The following is a 20149-nucleotide window of genomic DNA, read 5'->3' as shown; positions in this document are numbered from 1 at the left end:
TTTCATCCGGAACAGCTCAGGGGAGGAACACGCCCAGGAGGAACAGCCGGACTGCGTCACGAGCTGGTGCGAGGACGTGTGAAGCGTCGTGACGTCAAATAAATGCCTGGGCGTGGAAGCACAGAGTAGTCAAGGCATCTGTCCAATCACGGCGCTGCTTTATTCTAAGGGCGCTGAGATTGCCTGAGGGGAGCTTATAATGAAGAGAAGAGCGGCCTGGAGACTGTTGGTGCTATAGTGGGCAGAAGCGGTGATGTAGAAGAGGAAATAAAAAGGTCAGTGAAGGTTCGTGAGCCGCTGCTGGTCCTTAGCAGAGGTAAAATCTCCTGACATCGACAAAAACAGTTGTATTTTTAGAAAAATACACTTTCTCTTTCACTGGGCAAACTTATTCTGCACAAAACAAGTTGGGGAAAGTTGAAGAGAGAGTCAGCCAGGTTCTCTAAATCCATGCAAATCAGCACAGTGTGACTGAGCACTAAACCACAGACACTCAAAGGCGTATTGTCTCAGACACTTCTTTTTCTCTAGGAGGAGAAGTGAAACCCAGACGTCGTCCATCTGCTGATCCAGTAACGGCTGGTCTTACTGCAGTTTTCCACATACATTATAGCACCGCTGTGAACAAAAACTAAAATACCTTTCACTGTTATAGTACACTATTTAGAATGGCACATTATAACTTGCTGCACAAGAACAATTATTAAAAAAAAAACATACATTTGAGAAAACTTGTTTTATTTGTGCTCAATGGATACCCACCCTATCAGACAGGCTGACAAGAAGACATGTTTATACATTTTAGCTATGAGCTTGCATGTTTCATTTTAGAGCATATTCAATGTATGTAAATGTTTCTCTAAAGTAGTGAATGCTGTTGGACACTCACAAGCTGGATCTCAACATCTGTATAACAAAGTATAAAGTTTTTTTTTAAATATAGTAGTTCAACATACTCGAATTTTACAGTCTATGTGCCACGACTTCAACTGAATACACACTTGTATAAAGTGACAACAATTCAAGTACAGTACAAAATGAAAAGACAATGCAAAATGGTCCTTTGTCACAATGATAAGAGCCACTGTTGGCTGTCACATTCAGCAGGCTCTTCTGCAAAACACTGCAGTCATAGTGTTCAAGGGAAACCCTGTTGAGTCCTGCCACATACTGACATGCTCTTAAAATAAGTGCATGCGTGTTTTGGCATTCACAAATGAAAGTGTGTCACATGCTCAGGACAACAAAGTGGAAAAAACTGATGTCCCACTTGTATCCCATCTCATCATGTCTCTGTTCTCCACAGAAGATATGAATACACACCACATAAAAGATTGTGTGCCTTTTTGTCTTTTTTTTTTCTCAATACAAACCTCATTCTTCACTTTCTCGTACAGTTATTTCAGTTTTGCTGATCTCAGTAAGAAATCACACAGTTCATTTCATCAGCCAGTTCGTCCTCAAAGCGAGAAATCGACTGACTGGCTCCGCGAGCGATCAGGTCAGCAGCAGCGCTCTCCATTTCATCCAGGCTCATGTGACAGGCTTCAGCAATCTCCCGCTTGGCGAAGTTCACAAACTTTGGGTCTCTGGCGTAGACACCAAGACCCTCGGAGATCAAGATCTGACATTAGCAAGGGCAAAAAAAAAAAAAAGATAGAGGAGGAACAAAGATGTAAGACAGGATTATGTTTTCAGCTACTCGTTCTCTCTTTAACACGCAAACTTTTTGATCATCATTTTGTCCAGTGCAAAGTGTAGTGTCCAAATTGAAACGCTGTATGGTCACAGTGAGAGTGAGTCTCTTTTATTTCTCTTCTTGTCTCTTTTATTGTAATATAAACAGTACAAAAGCAACAAATGAACTTGGATTCGGGAGAATGACAGTATTATACTATACTTATACTATAGTGTCAAATTGTATCAGGAGTAATCAGCATTAAAAAACTTTTTTTTTTTACTGTTCATATCTGGCTGACTGTGGAATTTTAAATGAATGTGTATAGTGTATACAGCATATATTTATATATAAGCTGTTAGAGGATTAAGAGTTATTCAAAACAGCATACTTGCTTGTAAGTTGTACACGATTACTCACCGACTCAACCAGACTGTCTGCGCTGCCTTTGTCCACGAAGCCCTGACTGACTGGTGGCATCCTCACACTGGTGAAGGTCCTTGTCTGACCGGGGTACCAGCCGGGGCGACTTCCTGCTGGGAGGCTGGCAGAACCCTCGCCCCACAGTGGCTGGCTGGTGCCAGTGGCTTCATCCACCAAGATCATAGGAGTGTAGATGAGCTTGCCCCTGCGCCCTGAGGGGGCGACTATTCCAGGAACAGGAGTGGTGCCAGCTGCTGTTGTGTTTGCCCAGGAGGCGGACGACATTGAGGACACGCTGCTGGGCCGGGAGTCCAGGCTGTGCTGGGTCTGACACAAAAAAAAAAAAAAAAAAAGCAAAACCAATGAAACCAGATGAGAAACTCTCTGGCTGAAAACTAGCAGTTTGATTGATTGAGTATAATGGCCATGGTTTTACCTGTAAACGGGATCTGGATGGGGATGTGTTCCCAATATAGGTTCCAGGGATGGGGAGGTCATCCACACTGCTCTGAGGCCTGAGACACTGGAAGTTAAAGGCCGGCTTACGACCTGAAACAATAAGCAAGGAAGTGTCAGGAAACTGGTCACGGTGCATGACTGTAACCTTGTGTGAAGGGATTTAGCACGAGCAGTGAAATTATACGACCCCAATCTCATGTATATGTCATCTGTGATTATTCCACAGCATAGTTAAGAGGTAAATAATCTGTTGTTTTAATGAGATTTCTCTGCTTTCTTTCTTGTCTCCAAGCCCAAAGCTCCCTCCAGAGACATGAAATACATTTTTCCATAGGTTGAATAAAACTCCTTATGACAATTAAACTGACCTTTCATAATTAAGTAAAACATTTTGACTGTAAATGTAATCTGGAATCTGGGAAGAACCACCATAAATTGCATATTTACAGTGTGCAATGTACTAAAATATACTAACAATATTGTTCTCAGTACTAATCATGTCTTCCAGGAATCAAAAAGAACAAAAAACTAAGTTTCTCACCTTTTGGTATGGCAGGAAGTAGCCGTCTCCTGACAAACTGTGTGCCGCCGTTTTCATTTCCATTGTAGCCGTTCTCAATGTAACCACTCATTGTACTTCCATTTCCATTGTTGCTGATGATGCTGCCGTTCTCAGTGTAGCCCGTGTATCCATTCCCATTATACCCATTTGTGGTGTAGGGAGTGGGGCTTGCAGCTGCACTATCTCCGTTCATGCTGGTGTTATTATAACCATTGCTAATGAAGCCATTTGCATCATGACTTTCATAGGGTATCTCCCCGATGCTGCTCGCGCTTTCCAGGCCCTGTCCATTGTAACCGGTCTCAGCTGGTATAGGAGAAACAGCTTCTGGATACGTGTACCTACAAAATTCATATCAAGACATAGTTAAATTGTCGTTTGACATTTTGGGGAAAAAAAGCTTCCTCCCTTTCTTGCCATTTGACACAACTCTCACATCTGCAGATTAGATATGAAGTGTACCAGCAACTCTAAAGCTCACTAATTGAAATGTTATATCTTGTTTGTTTAATCTGTACAAAAAACAAAGTGCACTAACAACAAACTGTGGTTAGTGGGGGCTTATGTGAGTGATTATTTCTTGGCAAGTATCAGTCACTTCCTGCAGTTTTGTCATCACCTTGAGGCTGCAAGGCCAGAAACATATAAGGCTAAGCTAACCGTCCCCCCCACTCATGTTTCATACTTCACATCCTTCTTACCTGTCTACTGATGCCAGACTTGCAGCATCGCCTTCGCTGTTATAAACTTGCTCAGCTACTCCAGTTGTAGCCACCACAGCTGATTCTTCAGCAGCAACCTCTGGTCCAACTGATATCTCTGGGGGAGGAGGAGGGGGCAACTCACTGACTGAGTCCATCCTGTTTGTCAGAGAACAAGCAAGTTAGGAAACAGCTCATTATGAGTTTCACTAAAAATTACAATAACAATGTGTGAAATTACATATAATGCACTTGTGAAGTGAGACAAACGCACCTGATGGGCAGGGGCTCAGACCTGACAGGCTGCTCCGTTACAACGCTGACACCTGCCAGCTCTGATCCTGGTCTCTGGTGGTCCTGTAGACCCGTCACCTGCTCAGTAATCACACCCCCGTTGGCCATCTTGGGCTCTGGTTCGACAATCACAGCTGTCTGTTCCACTAGCATATCTAAGGGCGGCATCGGCGTGCTGGCGGGCGTGGTGGTCGCTGAGGTACCAGGCTCACTGTCGAATATCTCGTCACCTGTCATTTCCGCATCTGCACCTTCCTCTTCTTCCAGGTCACAGGCCATCGCCAGGCGCATCTCTGGAGCCAGATCCTGCAGCGTCCGCAGCCCTTGCTACAAACACACAAACATACCCCAAGTGTTAATAATGGTTGTTGCACACATTCATACAATTAAAGTTCCCCATCCACGTCTATTGTCATTTGGAATTTTGAGCATTACTGTGCAGAATTGTGTATGTGCAGAGTTTGACACTCGCGTGGCACAATATTTAAACATTAACTGATGGTGGATTTTTCACTGAGAGAAAAGAAGTTGTAAACAAAACATTACATTTTTAAGAAAGTAATTCTTTTGTGGAAAATCCATATCACACCCAAATTATTACTCAAAGCAGGGTATTTCATTGATGTCATAAAACATGTCTGGAGTCAGTTTTTTGTGAAGCGAAAAGCACAAAGTCACCTGAAGAGAGGCTGCCTTGTCCTTCTTTTTGGATTTCCTCTCCCTCTCCTTTCTCTTGCGGAACTTTTTAAAATAGTCCTGAATCAAGAAACTGGCATAAAACTTCCCACAAGTCACCTCGTCGCCTGAGAAGGGAAAAAAAAAAAGCTGTTGTGATAAATGCTGGACGAAAGGGGAAGCTGAATAAATTCCAGTAATGCAGACATTCCTCTGGATGATGAGACTCATATATGTCTTCAATTTTTCTTGTCTTCAGACATACAGTATATTTTTGAAAACTGACTCTTTTTCAGTGCAGGCCTGTTCATTTCAGAAGAAACTGGTGTCACTAATGGCAAAACTTTCATTTAATATTTGTAGTCATTTCTGTTTTCTCCATTTTTCTCATCATGGCAGCTGTGTAATTTTCTGATGTACCTCTAGGGGGAGGGATGACTTCGTCGATGAGCTTTGGCTTAGTGCGCTTCCAGAGCTTCTTAATAATCAGCTTCAGCTCCTCATTCTGCTGGTCGATGGGGCCTGGGGGGCACAACAAATCCTTTAAAGAAACCAGCACCTTAACTACGCTCATCACGCTAGTCTCAAACAAGTGCAGTGAGGGTGAATGAGATTCTCTGTTTGTGTGTTTTGGGGGTCTGACCTTCAGTCTTGATCTTCAGTGAGGTTCGCACAAGAGCAAACAGAGTAGCATTGAAGGTGACTGTCCCATCAGGATGCAGCGGAACGTTCATAGCAACAAGTCTCTGAGAGGACAAGATGAGGCAGATGGGGTGAGATCATCTATCTATTCCTCTTCCCTCTTCCTAACAGCTAAACATGAAGCACTGAATGTGTGTTGACTCACCTTGCAAGCGACACGATGAGGACATAGTTTCCCGAAACCAAGAGGCGGCTGAATCCTTCGCAGCATAGTGACGACATCAATGTGCTTTATACGACCGCTGCAAGAGGCAGACAAACACAAAACACGCATTTACTGAGAGATAAAAACGATGCTGCACAATGCTCTTTTCATCTATGCTGATTTTCAATAGCCTCACACCTGCAAGTGATTTGTGTATAACTACGCTTCTTCTGAACAGTGAGAAGGAACAAAGACAGAGGAGCTCAGGAAAGGTGGCAGAGGATGAAGGAGAAATGAGGGATGAGTCTTACGTGGCCTCTGGATCATAGTCAGACCAAACTCTCTTAAACTCGTCCAAGTGGTGAGTACCGAGCACAGTCCAGTCTCGTGTCAGGTATTCAAAGTTGTCCATGATGACAGCAATGAACAAATTGATGATCTGAGGGGTGGACACAAACATAACAACTGTGACCAACATGTTACTTATAAAGCGAGATCTGATAAGTGGGATCATTAAAAAGTGCGAATTTTGATTGAGAAACCCATAAAAAAATCTTTAAGTTAAAATACCTTATAAGGGAAAATTAAAGTATTATAGGTGCTTTGAGAGAAATTAATAGAAGTGAACAGAAATAGTCTGAACAGAGTAGTTTGAAAAGTCAAGTGTTGCTGTTCACTCCTATCTGAGTGTGTTTATAGGAACAGTCTTTCGTGATGAGTGACTATTCGTATGTCAGTCCATCCAGGTCTAATATAGCAAACACCAGCAGGACACAGAAGTCCAGGTCTACTTTTAGCTGCCGGGAGGGTCCCGGTGGCTTTTTTTGCTAAAGGTCGAAGACCACACACAGACTGATAGATGTCAGCTGTCCCCAAGAGAAGAAACCATAGAAGGAATGCAAGAAACACATGAAGAGCAGGGCTGAACATGAACCTGGACTCTGTGGTTGTAAATCAGGTTACAAGGAACAGGTTAGACTGACAAAATGGTCAAACCAAGGAGGAGACTGAAGGTCCACGATGGTCTCAGACCGACATTTTAAACTATACGGAGAGCATCAAATGTGTGAGATGCAGGCAGCAGAGGGGATAAAACTGGGATGTTTTATGGGTTTTAAAAATGTGGAAATCATTCAGTTGTGAGTTGTTTAAATTAAAATATTACACATGCTTGTGCAGGCTGCACTGTAATTTGCTGTATTTCTCTCACTATAAGCACTACAGATCAGTTTCCGTGTTTGAAGTCACCTTCATTTAACCCGTTTAATGTCTCAAAATAGCACTGAGGTCACAGAAGTGTTACCAAAATATTTGTACCCTTTTAAATCAGGATTTTGTGATTTGGCTCTGCTGTCTGGATTAACAAAATCCACAGATGTGGGGGTTCTCTGAAGGGCTGGAAATTGGAGAAGACAGGGTAAGCTTTTAAAACTGCTACTACACTGCTGTTGTAATACTATCCTCTCTACTTTCATCTGACTTTTATCCCACTTGACCTCATAGTCTGTAAAACACAAGTCTGAATTAATTATACCTAAATTTAATTTGGGAGGTTGTATGAAGTTATATCAAAGCAGGCAAAGTGTTTTGCTACGAACGATCTGAGAGCGGAGTGATTAAAAACCAAATCAATGTTATCCTTAATCCTCCTTGGCGTCGCTCACCAGGTAAGCACAGAGCATGAAGAAGCTGATGAAGTAGATGTAGGACAAGTTGCTACCGCAGGTGAACTCTTCGCCAGGTTCAGTGTCGGCTTCTGGGTCACAGCGTCTGCCGGGCAGAGCGGCCAACATGATCTCCTGCCACTGTTCTCCTGTGGCACACCTACGAGTACATGGAGACAGAGCGGTTCTGTCATTTGTCCTTTTCGTTTAGATTCTTTAGTTCTTCAAAATGTTTGTTTTTAAGGAGGAGAGGGAAATTATTTGGATTTTCATAGAATTAAAAAAGAGAAAAGAGAAAATATTGCTTTGGGCTTGGTTAAAAAGCTCAAAAAAGTAGGTGATACCTGAAGAGAGATTATCAGCACCATAACACAGTCTATGGCACTGCTGATAATTCAAAGCAGCTAATCTGATAATCTTATTTAGATTATTGAGATGGTCTAAAACTAACTAATCATTTTCCTCTAATTAATGGATTTTGTGTTTAGGCATCTTTATCTGATACATTAAGAAACAAGCGTTGTAACTATTAGGAAAAAGTGGTGACAACAAATTTAGCATCTGTCTCTTTCTGGATAAAGTTGCTCACCTGAAAAGCACCAGAACAGCCATGAAGAAAGTCTGGAAGTTGCAGTTTCTGTTGATGTGAGTATCGTCATCAATTGCCACTTTCCCAAACGTCTACAAGGAGAACAGTGCACCCGGTGAGAGACACACAGGATCAGTTTGACTGTTTTATTTATTGGTAATTCATTAATTGTAGGGGGTGAAAATGAAACAATTAAAAAGGGCCTATTTGATGAAATAATCACCCACCTGCATGCCAATCACAGCATAGATGAAAAAGATCATTGCGATGAGCAGACCAACATATGGCAGGGCCTGAGCAGATAAAAGTCAAGAGCACAATTCATGACGACAAACCGAAATCAACCCTTTATCTGGTTATTCTGGCATTATGTGAAGTTATTTGCTGTGCGCTGCACTGACCTGGAGGGACTTGACAAAAGTCCAGAGAAGAGTTCGAATACCCTCTCCTTTGCTGAGCAGTTTGACCAACCTCAAGACTCTGAATAATCGGAAAAACGTGATGGACACTTTTCCACTTTCTCCTTTACCACCACCCTGGACAGAAAATATGTGGGGAGAAAAACAAGCAAATAAATACACGTGCTGCACATGTTCGAACATGTCTTTAAGTATAAATCTGAAACCCAGGGCACATTTGATGCTCCAGAGACTGCGTTCAGCTCTCACCTCGCCATGGCCCCCTCCTCCCTGGATCAATGTTTCAGGCAATCAACAACAAGCAGAGACAGCATGTGGGAGGAAGGAGATTAAAAAGCCATCAGGATCAGACACAAATTGAATACAACTGTAACAATACTGGAATGGGCCTATAACATACATGTGTATATTGATTTCATGAGGTTTTTGAAATGTGTCTGAACAGTAAAACTTGCTCTCTTCTTCGTCAGCTGATCAAAGTGTGAACAAACTTACACTGAATTCAGAGACTGCAATGTCCAACACACTCCCCACGACAATCAAAGCATCAAATGAATTCCAAGGATCAATGAAATAATGCTGCATTAAAAGAAATAATCAAAATGAGAGTCAATTAAGAAAAAAGTGATGACAGTTATTTGGAACGTTAGTTTCAATAGTTAAGAAAAAGCCTCACATGAGCCCGCAGAGCCAGTAACTTGATGATCATCTCTATGGTGAAAACCACAGTGAAGATCATGTTGAGGATGTCCATGACGGAGGTGAATAGTTTAGACTGCTCATAATGCTGCGAGAGAGAAAAACACAGAACTTCACAACACTTCAACAACTTTAATTTTCTTTATATTCACTTGGGTGATTAGTGTGAAATGGTACCTGAACAGCCAGAGTGAGGGTGTTTCCCAGAATCAGCACAAACATGACATATTCAAACTGACTGGAGTTGATTATTTTCCAGAATTTGAGCTGGGATGGGTTTTTGGGAATGTAAATCTTTATAGGTTGAGCTTTCAGGGCGTAGTACACACACTGGCGCTGGACGGGGTCAAAAGAAGAGAGCGAACATTATTCACTTTGAAACAATAATACAGATGTATTTGCATATTTAAGAGCATGAATGCTAATTACACCAAAACTATAAATCAAGGTTTTGCAAAATAACTGACTTGATTTTTGTTGAGTTCACAGTTTTTAAACTCCGCCTCTCCCTGCTCTCGAAATGTGATGATGACGAAACCCACAAAAATGTTCATCATGAAGAAGGCAATGATGATGATGTAGATGATGAAGAAGATGGAGATTTCTACACGGTAGTTGTAAATGGGCCCTCGGTTTATGGCGTTGGCATCCACAGCCCGGTAAAGGAGCCTTTATACAGAAAATAACAACGGTGAGGAAACACTGTTACACTGGGTGACACATTCCCTCATTCAGATGAAAATGAAATCTGAAGCTTATTTTGAGTAAACCCCACAATTACGATCAATAAAACTAAAATAAAGCTAAAAAAAACTCCTATTTAACATTTACAAAAAGTATCTAGATATTTCAGGAAATTATTTAACCTTTTTTAAATGAAAATTTACATTTGTGACCCACTGCTGTTTTTCTTTTCATGGGATTTATTGGCAACAAAAACTACAAAATAACACCAGTCTTGACCTTCAAAATAAAAACAGTGTAAAGTTGCTACTCACTGTGGCCAGCCTTCAAATGTTGACACAGTGAATAAAGCCAGCATGCCCATCAGCACATTGTCAAAGTTGAAATCACTGTTTTGCCAAATCCTCTCTCTCACCATGGGGTGGTTCATGTCCCCATCTTTATAGACTACAAATGTTCCTCTAAAAATCAAACACAAAAACACACACATTTTACACAGTGTGTTGAGAGATGGTCAGGTGAATTGTATTGTGTAGAGAAATGGTACAAGAAAACTGACTTGCACTCATCTGGAGTGTGTTTGGCTTCATCTGTGCAGCTGTAGAATCGGCCCTGTAACAGGAAACACAGACGTTTCACCATTACAAACTGTCAGTCGCCATTTTCCTTCTAATTTCTGAGAGTAACAGAAAAAGAAAACAGATAAAATGGTTGAAAACGTGAAGATGTACCTTGAAGAGCTGCACTCCAATACATGCAAACATGAACTGAAGGAGTGTTGTGACAATCAAGATGTTACCGATGGTGCGGATTGCCACGAACACACACTGCACCACATTCTGTGAACATGTAAACAGTGACGCCCATATGTTAGCTTTAAATAGCAACAAACTATAGTTTACACAGACTTAACAAATAACAAATTTAAACTGAGCAACCAGAAAAATGGCAACACCTGTACCAATGCAACACAATAACCTTGAAATAAATGTTGAAATCTTAATATAACGATATAAAGATATAAACAAAAGAATTTACCTTTAGCCCCTTGGCTCTGTTAATGGCTCGAAGAGGCCTGAGCACACGCAGCACTCGAAGAATCTTCACCACAGAGATTGCACTTGAACTGGGAACAACAAGGGTTTTGAAAAGTATTTTTAAAAAATGTCATTTTATTTTCCTTTCTTTAACTGGATTACTGCTACACAACAGTGAATCCGTTTTTGTGGTCAAAGTGTTCGGTCTGCGTGAGACTCACTGCAGAAAGAAGGACGTGAGCGACACACTGACGACCAGCAGGTCGAGGAGATTGAAGGCATTTCTACAGAAGGAGCCGGTGTGCAGAAAAGCTCCGTAGACAGTCATCTGGACACGAGTGAGGAAGTGAAGAAACAAAGTTAGAAACTTCTGCATAATGAAGATATTTACGATCTCAAATTACACCGTGTTTTAGCAAATCACTTTCCACTTTATTCGGCCTATTTCAGCCGAGGTAACATTACCTTTAGTACAATCTCCACTGTGAAAACCGATGTGAACACATAATCAGCATAACCGAGCACCTGAGGAAAACCGAAATCAGCGTGAGCTTTAATTTTCCTCATCATGAGGGTTATTATGAGCAGGTGAGCGTGAAGGAGACATGACAGTCTGCTTGCAAGAGGAAAGGCAGGTGAAGCGCTGATGCAGTTGGTCTTACTATGTTCCTGAATGAGTGGGATTTGATGGGATCCTCAGCAGCCAGAGAAATACTACTGAGGATGATGAAGATGAGGATGAAGTTGGTGAAGTAGGGGTGATGGATGAGGTTGTGGCAGGCAACTCGCAAACTGAGAATTGGAAGGAAATTAGAAAAATAAGCAAGAAAAATGGAGATTTTTAGCGATGTCTTGGTGTTACAGCATATCACACAATTTAGTGCTAAATTAGTAGGAATTTAAAGAGTAAGATTACAGTGTTTTAGCAGAATTGGGTAAATTGAGCACATGAATGTTCTCAGGTTACCAGTTTTTCTTTCCAAGAATGAAGAAGGAGCTTCCATCAGGGATTGGTACGATTTTCTCTTTAGGCCCTGAAAACTCTGGCTTTAATGGAGCAACTCCTACAATGAAAGAAAGAGCGAATAAGAAAGGTATAAGAGACAGTTCACGTCTTCATCTGCTTGTCCAGTGTTTCTCCTGCTGGGTGTGATGTCCACTCACCCTCTAGTCCCTCAATGGCCCTCAGCTCCTCGTTTTCCTGCCAGTCATCCTCGTCATTCTACAAACAGAACACAAGGTCAGTAATAATAAATATTATAAATGACCTTATAGGTCAGTATAAAAAAAAATATTAAAACATTATCTACCCCAGCATCTTCATCTTCTTTCTCTTCATCCTCATCCCACTCCTCCTCCTCTTCCTTTTTCTCTCTGAATGAGAGAAATTACTGTTAGCAAAGGTGTCTGGAAATAACCTTTTTGCATGTACTTAATATACTATTCAGTGTAAATGCTTCAGGAATAGAAGGATGAGTCAGTTATAAATGTTTCTGATACTACTGCTCACTATCACCTTTTTCTATGTCAAACTTACTCCTCTTTTTTCTTTCCTCCGCCTCCTGCCAAGTTGTCCACAGCGATAGCCAAGAAGACATTGAGCAGGATGTCTGATCACAAAATTAAGGGGTCACATTTGTTCCGTTGGGAAATCTAAACTTATTGTTCAGGCTGAAGTTGGATCAGAAATATGTTTACAAACATTGACAACCTATCGATCACTTCTTGGACAAGGATACAGTTACCACAGACAAAGAGGATGACAAAGTAGATGCACACCACCATGTTAGGGAAGATGGGTCCTCCATAGGCCATGATGCCATCGTACATCACAGCGTTCCAGTCCTCTCCAGTGAGTATCTGCAAAGACAGATCATCAGAGAGGAAAGAAAAGAGATGCAAGGAGACAGAGAGTGAGAGAGGAGGAGTTCATACCACAATACAAAGAACAGCTTTTAAATAAAAAGCAAGTATCACGTGAGATATTGAGGAGATGTAAATCACCTGAAAACAAGTGAGCAGAGCCTGAGGGAAGGAGTCAAAGGTGCTTCTTTTCATCTGAGTCTCATCAAAGTTGAATTTGCCTCCAAACAACTGCATGCCCAGCAAGGCAAAGATGATGAGGAAGAGAAAGAGCAGGAGCAGAAGGGAGCAGATAGCTTTCATGGAGTTGAGCAATGAGTTGACCAGGTCAGACAAGGCAGCCCAGTGCCTGGAAACAGCAAGAGAGCATAGACGCGCTTCAGGAAATGCACACAAGACAAATCGTATGTCTAAAAAAAGTTGGTTGTTGTCCTCCTTAAGCTCCATCATCAATTACCGTGTCATCTTAAATATCCTGAGCAGCCGGATGCAGCGCAACACGGAGATGCCGATGGGCGGGATGACATCCATCTCTACGAGCAGTGTCTCGAGTATGCCGCCGCACACCACGAAGCAATCAAAGCGGTTGAACAGGGCCATGAAATATATCTGCAGACCAAAGGCGTACATCTTCATCAGCATCTCCAGAGTGAACAGCAGCAGCAGGATCTTGTTAGCTCGCTCTGCGGGGAAAAACAGAGAAGAGGAGGTGGAGCTGGGTTTTTATTTTGTCCAGTGTTTTCTTATGAATCAACATGCACAGAAAGGTGGTGGTCAGGACAATGAGAAGAAAACTCGCCTCGTGGAGTGTGCTCTTACCTTGCATTTCTGTGAGCCACTTTGGCTGTCCATAATGCTCAGAGGCGCTCGCCACTGTGTTGAGAAACACCAGCAGAAGCACAAGCCAGTAGAAGTTTGTGGTCTTAACAGCCACGCGACAATTCTTCCTGAATGTGTGATTCAGCTGGCACAACTGGTCACTGAAGAAAGAGCAGACATGGTGTTTCAAAATAAGAAAGTACCACAGAGAGCATCAGGGAGTGGGTCACTTCACATACACCCAGTGACAAAAAACACTCAGCAAAACATTTAGTGCTTCATGGGTATCGTTAATGTTTGGGATGCTGCTGAATGTTGATGGTAAAACAATATACTGGAAAAGAGTGTGAAGGAATATAAAATGCATGTTTGGACCTCTTTGTATACTATGTTAAAAAAAAAAAATATATATATATCAAGTGGTAATTATATTCATGTGTTTTATGAATGTCAAGAAAAGTTGCACGACACAATAATGATTCTTTGATATTTTTAAATTTTACTATATTAGCTCAGCAACAACACAGCATTATTCAAATGATACAATCAAATATTAAGAATAATGCAAACAACATAATGTTTTATTCCACCCCAAAAGGAAGGGCTAACTGTCTCTGCTCACACTTTGCTCTTCATCACATAAACATTTCCCATTCAGTGTGCAATGTTGAAAATCTTACCAGAAGCTATTGGCCATCATCTTTGCCCTGAGAAAACAAGAGAAAAAAGAGAAGGGGATTAATAAAATGGCTTTATCTCCTCCTGTGTCAGTGATGAGCTGAAACAAAGCTGTTATTTCTCTTCTGCCTTACATGAGAGAAGCGCAGCAGCCGTTGTCATCATCGAGGTACGCTATATCATCATCAGAGTCCGACTCTGTTGAACACGGAGACAAGTGCCAGCTGTTAGAGAGCATTGTATGAAATAAACATAACAACAGGCAGTGACAGTTGACATACCTCCACCATCCTCACTGTGTTTGTACCAGCCAAACTTCTTCATCATCTTTTTCTTTGCAATTGCAGCACCTTTGAAAACAGGCACAGCCAAATTAGGTGTAAATGTGGGGAAACAAAAGTGCTGATGATGGGATTTGAGTGTGTGCATGTACGTCAGTGTGAATGTGTGTTAAACTAACGTTTGTTTCCTTCCTCATCCACATCCTCTGCCTCTATGAGCCAGTCCATGTAGCCAATCATGTCCTCCTCCATCTGTTTGCTCTCCTGTGCCTTCTGCAGCTCGCCACGTGCCACAGCTTTTTCTCTTTCTTTGGAGAACTCACTGCACAAATAGCCACACACACACAAACTTAGGAAACTTAGAAGAAAAGATGTAAGAGATTTTGTTTTGTTTTTTTTCTCATAACAAATGCAACAGAAAGTTGAGACCTGCAGTGCAGCAACTACCTACCCGCTCAACACACCCAATACAAGATTGATGATGAAAAATGATCCAAAGATGACCAGAGACACAAAGTAAATCCATGGAATCTCATAACCGATGGCATCATTCATCTGTGTGGAAAGACAGAGAGAAAGTGTTGTTAAGCAGTTTCAATATGTAGTCATTAAACCAACTGTGGAGGGATGTCTGCATACCCAGTAGAGCACATCTGTCCAGCCCTCCATAGTGATGCATTGGAAAACAGTAAGCATGGCAAAAAAAATATTGTCAAAGTTTGTGATGCCGCCGTTGGGGCCCTCCCACTTGCCCCTGCACTCAGTCCCATTGCCGACGCAAAAGCGCCCACTCCCAGCAAACGCACAAGGCGATGGGTCGTCCTCCACCATGAGACCTGGAGCAGAGAAGAACAGGAAAGAAAAACAGGTATTGAGCCTTCACATCCATGAAAACAGCTTATAAATCTTGTTTTGTAACTTCAGAGAGCACAGACCTGTGCTAAGGAAGTAGCAGGTCTTGTGCATTCTGCCGATGAAGAGCTCCAAGCCGATGATAGCGTATATGATGATGACGAACATGACCAACATACCGATGTGGAGAAGGGGGACCATGGCCTTCATGATGGAGTTCAACACAATTTGCAAACCTGATGACACAAACATGCACTTTTCAATGGTACTCATGTGGGATGAAGCACAGGAACATGCAAACACACACTCCAAAAACAGACAAACTACAAATGATAAACGCACTTGGCACTCCAGACACGAGTCGAAGTGGTCGTAACACCCTGAACGCTCTGAGTGCTTTGACATCCAGGCCTCCAGGTTTTCCTGCAGCATGATGGGCCTCTCCTGGCTTATGGTCTGTCATGGCCTCTGCTATTACACTGAACAACCTGCAGATAGAAACAGCTGCTGCCCTTCACTTTTCATTAATGATAGAACATTTGGAGACGGAAATCATGACTATGTGAGGCACCAAAATACCCGACAATGACGATAATGAAATCAAGCAAGTTCCATCCGCTGCGTATGTAGGCGCTGGGGTGCATGACTAAGCCGTAGGCAAGAATTTTAGTGAAGGTCTCGATGGTGAAGATGACGAGGAAGACGTACTCGACTTGTTCCTGAGGAGAAAAGAAAAGGTGACGTAGGAATGGTTATACAAAACTGGCATGGCCTTTCTTAAATGTTAGTAAATGCGTCTGAAAGGAATAAATACTGAAGAGTGCTGAAGAAAATGTCAGTTATTGTCAGTAAAATAAAGAGGTTCAGAAACTGCTGATTCCTAACTCACTACATATACTCACCGGCCACTCTATTAGGCACACCTGTTCATCGTTAACGCAAATATCTAATCAGCCAATCACATGGCAGCAACTCAAGCATGTAGACATGGTCAAGAAAACCTGTTGAAGTTCAAACTGAGCATCAGACAGGGGACAAAAGGTGATTTAAATGACTTTGATTGTGGAATGGTTGTTGATGCCAGAGGGACTGGTCTGAATTTTCTATATGCACAATCATCTCGAGGGTCCGAAAAAGAGAAAACATGCAGTGAGCTGCAGTTCTTTGGGTGAAATAGGAACAAATACCAGAAGCAGGACTTAACACTAAAACAGGAAATACAGAAAAAAAAACCTCAAGAATCCAAAACAAGAGTCCTCTTAGAGTCCAACAGAAATCCAAAGACAGGTCCAGAGTTAAACAAGAGTCAAAGACAGTCCAAAAAGAGTTCAACCAGTCACCAAGGGGTTGATAATAACAAACAGTCCTACAGAAGACCAGCAATGGTTCAAAACAATTTACAATTACAAACTACAATTTACACAATCACCAAAATTGTACAATAGAAGACTGGAAAAAAACATTGCCTGGTCGGATGAGTCTAGCATGCCATGCCACAAAGCTCAAATCATCTCAAACTGGTTTCTTGAACATGACAATGCGTTCTCTGTACTCAAATGGCCTCCACAGATCTCAGTCCAATACTGTAGAGCACCTTTGGGATGTGGTGGAATGAGAAATTTGAATCATGGGTGTGCAAGAACTGTGTGATGCTATCATGTCAATATGAACCAAAGTCTGAGGAATGTTTCCAGCACCTTGTTAAATCTATGCCACGAAGAATTAAGGCCGTTCTGAAGGCAAAAAGGGGGGCCCAACCCGCTACCAGGAAGGTGTACCTAAAAAAGTGGCCGGTGAGTGTAAACCAACAAGTGGCATTAATTGTCTTTTTCATGCTTCTGTTTTTACATCACGTGTGTTATCATTAAGGACTGACTGCAGTGGCTTTCTAACCTCTTAACCCAGTGCCTAACACATGCTTAAGCCTGTCACCGAATCCCTTTTCTGTAACCTTCAGCTTAATGCTTCTAATCACCACCAACACCACTGTCACTGGGACTTCACCCAAGGCTGCCAAAATAATCCATGCATGATGTGGCTTAAGGTGATATGACTGGTATACACAAAAAAAAAAAACTAAACAGTAATATTCATCAAAACATCAGAGTCAGAAATTGATGATATTAACTGATATTAGGTCCCAGTGAGGAAGAGAACCTTAAACTGTCAGCTGACCTCCTCTGAGAAATCCAATAAAGGGATCTGCTAACATCTACTAACATCTATCCTGCTGCAAGTCTGTGTGGGGGTGTGTGTGTTCCTACTACTGTTTTGAATAAAATCACCTCAAATCAAACCCAAATACTTGATCACTTTTACTTGCTGCAAACTGTGTAAGGAACATTTCGAGCAATGCAATAACATTAACAACTGTGTGCCTTTTTGTAAATAAGTAAAGCTGTTGCTGTGAAAGAAAAACAGACTCGTTTTCAGTTTAAATGCCATGTGATTTGGAATTTACAAAAAAAAATATCAGAAAAAGGGAGAAAAAAGAGAGAGACTGAGAGATGGGAAGTGTAACGAGGCAGATGGTTGGTGTTTAAGAACGCATGATCCCTGACAGGGTCACCTAGCCAAGGTCACGGGACAACTTTTTCCCTCTAATACCATTACCATCCAACAGGACACTATTTCCCTCTCACTAATTGTTGCTACCTTGTGCAAATATATACTACCGACTGGTGCCCTCTTCATGAACAACTTTTCATTTTCCAGTAAAACTGCCATTTTATCTGCTTTGGTCATGAATCCCGCACATGGCTGTCAGTGTCCTCAAATGACTCAGAGGACCTGAGAAAGACAGTCAGCTCAGGAGAGTCAGAGGAGATGATTTAAATGGAAGTCAAGCACTGGACAACAGGAATGTGGAAACATACAAAATCTAAAAGGAGCTACCTCATGAGATTTCATAAACATTTTGTAGTTTCAATGAAAGTAATGAAGGACTGAGCACTCCTTCAGAGGTCTGATGAAGAAAGCTCCATATGATCAAAGTGCCGGCATCTGGTTGAAGATTATACTCAGTGCCATATTCTCAGCTCTTCAATCACATTTTTCTTTCTCACACATCCTCTCACTGATTGAATTAGGCATATGTTTATCTATGTATCACTATAGCAAAGCATCTATGAGTGCGTGTATGAATGCAAATGAAAAACAAATGAAAGGTTGGATGAAGGCGTGAAACGATTGCAGGTTTTTCTCTTTTCCCTTTTTCTTAACCATTAACCCATGTTTTTAACTTTACACATGTTTTTGTGATGGATGCTCCGGCTGTGATGATTTTTGTTTATGTTACATTTTGTTGTGCACTATTATTTTATAAGCACAGCATTCTTTAGAAGCCAATGTGAGTCTGTTTCTCATTACTACTGATAACTGACGATTCAGGATTCTTGTAGAGTATATAGATTGTGTTTTTACACATTCTCTAAAACAGCAATGATGACGGCCTGGTGTTGAAACACATTGGTGAAGTTACATTTAAGATTTAAGGTCTTTCCAAGTTTTGACATTTTCCTACATAAGTAATAATGTGGTGGTGATTAAATCACTTTCATGTGGTACCACATCATCTCAACTTATGTGCCATGTACTAAGGGTACCACGTTACCATAAAAAAAAAAAAAAAGTTACTGTATCTCACCAGTTTGTGATTGGTAGCATTAGAGTCATCATCTGGGTATGGCTTGGTCACGCCCATGGCCACACAATTGGCAAAAATGGCAAGTAGAATGAAAATATCAAAAGGCTTGAGGATTGCAGTTAAGGTTACAAAAGGCCTTGTGAGTGTATGTTTCCTTCAACCCACCATTACCCCAACATTACAACTCATTAACACACTGCACATATGCATCACAAGCAGGACTGTTTGTATAAACACACACAAACACCCGAACCAACTCAGAAAAAGGATATTTCCACTCCACTAGGGCCAGTGCTGCCATGCGGATGGGGTTGCTGAGGGTGAGGCAGCAGAGGGCTCGGGGGGCCCTGAGAGCAGACTTGTTCGCCTGCATCGCCTTCTTGGCCCCCCCTCCTCTTTTTCTGGAGGAGCCAGTTGACCCGAGGGTGTCTGATTTGCCTCCATCGGCCCCAGGGGGGGCATCTGTCAAAAAAAAATAAAATAAAATAAATAAATGAAATACAGTAATGATGTTAATGGAACCTGAAATATGTGTAATAGATGGCCACTGAGGTGTGAGTTGTTTTGTTCTAGGCTAGAAAAAAAGGGATTCATCTGAATCTGGGTCGTGTCGGTAGACACCTTTACCGTACTGTAACCTGCAGTCCCATCTCCCTCCATGTGATTATTTCAATGCCAATATCAGTGCATGTTTTATTATCCTGCACAGGATCTGACACGTGGCTGTGACAACAGACAGGTATTCTGTCCTGAAGGCCTCATATTATAAGACCAGATGTGACCTACTTCTTTATTGGGAGCAGTGTGGCACTTAGCCCAGCAATATCCCCAAGTAGGCCCATGAACACCTGTTGATAAGGCCCTGCATAGAGCATAAGCCTGTGGGTACATTTATTATCTCACAAAGGAGCAGCCAAAAATATGGGCAGATAGCTGAAACTCACTGTCATGTTATTAAAACCTTAAATATGAAGTCATTTTTGCATTGTCTATTAATTTTAAAAGTATAAGCTTTAATTTTGATTGTAGCAAACATATTTATCTATCAGGAGGAACTATGTTTAACCACTGGTGTCACGCACATTGATTATCTTTATTGCTTCAGAAAAAATGATCAAAAAAAATCATCACTCAGCATATAGCTTTACAGTGTATTGAACGCTATACATTTACGTAAGGGTAACATCAGTGCAAAGGTATAATGTGCATATTCATGCAATGTTATTTGTGCAGCCAGAACTTCGGAGACATTGTAATGAGTCCTTACCTTTCTTTGGCG

The 20149-nt window shown here is 41.6% G+C and overlaps 1 protein-coding gene across 1 annotated transcript; it reads right to left on the bottom strand.

Annotated features, from left to right (window-relative positions):
• Positions 1 to 751: 751 nt before the first annotated feature.
• cacna1fa (calcium channel, voltage-dependent, L type, alpha 1F subunit a) lies at positions 752 to 19258 on the bottom strand. The gene is made up of 46 exons (XM_041058984.1): positions 19124 to 19258; positions 18871 to 18975; positions 15804 to 15943; positions 15567 to 15712; positions 15308 to 15460; positions 15012 to 15208; positions 14824 to 14927; positions 14552 to 14694; positions 14373 to 14441; positions 14226 to 14289; positions 14094 to 14120; positions 13414 to 13574; positions 13052 to 13277; positions 12736 to 12943; positions 12471 to 12591; positions 12269 to 12341; positions 12042 to 12105; positions 11896 to 11953; positions 11699 to 11795; positions 11394 to 11523; positions 11197 to 11256; positions 10953 to 11059; positions 10733 to 10820; positions 10426 to 10533; positions 10254 to 10306; positions 10009 to 10155; positions 9478 to 9679; positions 9188 to 9346; positions 8988 to 9098; positions 8807 to 8890; positions 8561 to 8581; positions 8294 to 8428; positions 8120 to 8185; positions 7893 to 7984; positions 7304 to 7463; positions 5951 to 6078; positions 5640 to 5736; positions 5436 to 5538; positions 5213 to 5314; positions 4796 to 4920; positions 4098 to 4444; positions 3824 to 3982; positions 3102 to 3463; positions 2538 to 2650; positions 2099 to 2428; positions 752 to 1624 (listed from the first exon to the last, which is right to left on the bottom strand). Exons 1-46 carry the CDS (start codon positions 19241 to 19243, stop codon positions 1418 to 1420), a joined length of 6072 nt encoding a protein of 2023 aa, XP_040914918.1. The 5' UTR covers positions 19244 to 19258; the 3' UTR covers positions 752 to 1417.
• Positions 19259 to 20149: the final 891 nt, after the last annotated feature.

This window comes from Toxotes jaculatrix, chromosome 2, assembly GCF_017976425.1.
Source record: "Toxotes jaculatrix isolate fToxJac2 chromosome 2, fToxJac2.pri, whole genome shotgun sequence".
NCBI lineage: Eukaryota > Metazoa > Chordata > Actinopteri > Toxotidae > Toxotes > Toxotes jaculatrix.
Note: the sequence above shows the minus strand (reverse complement) of the source record. Positions and strands in the feature narration are given on the sequence as shown.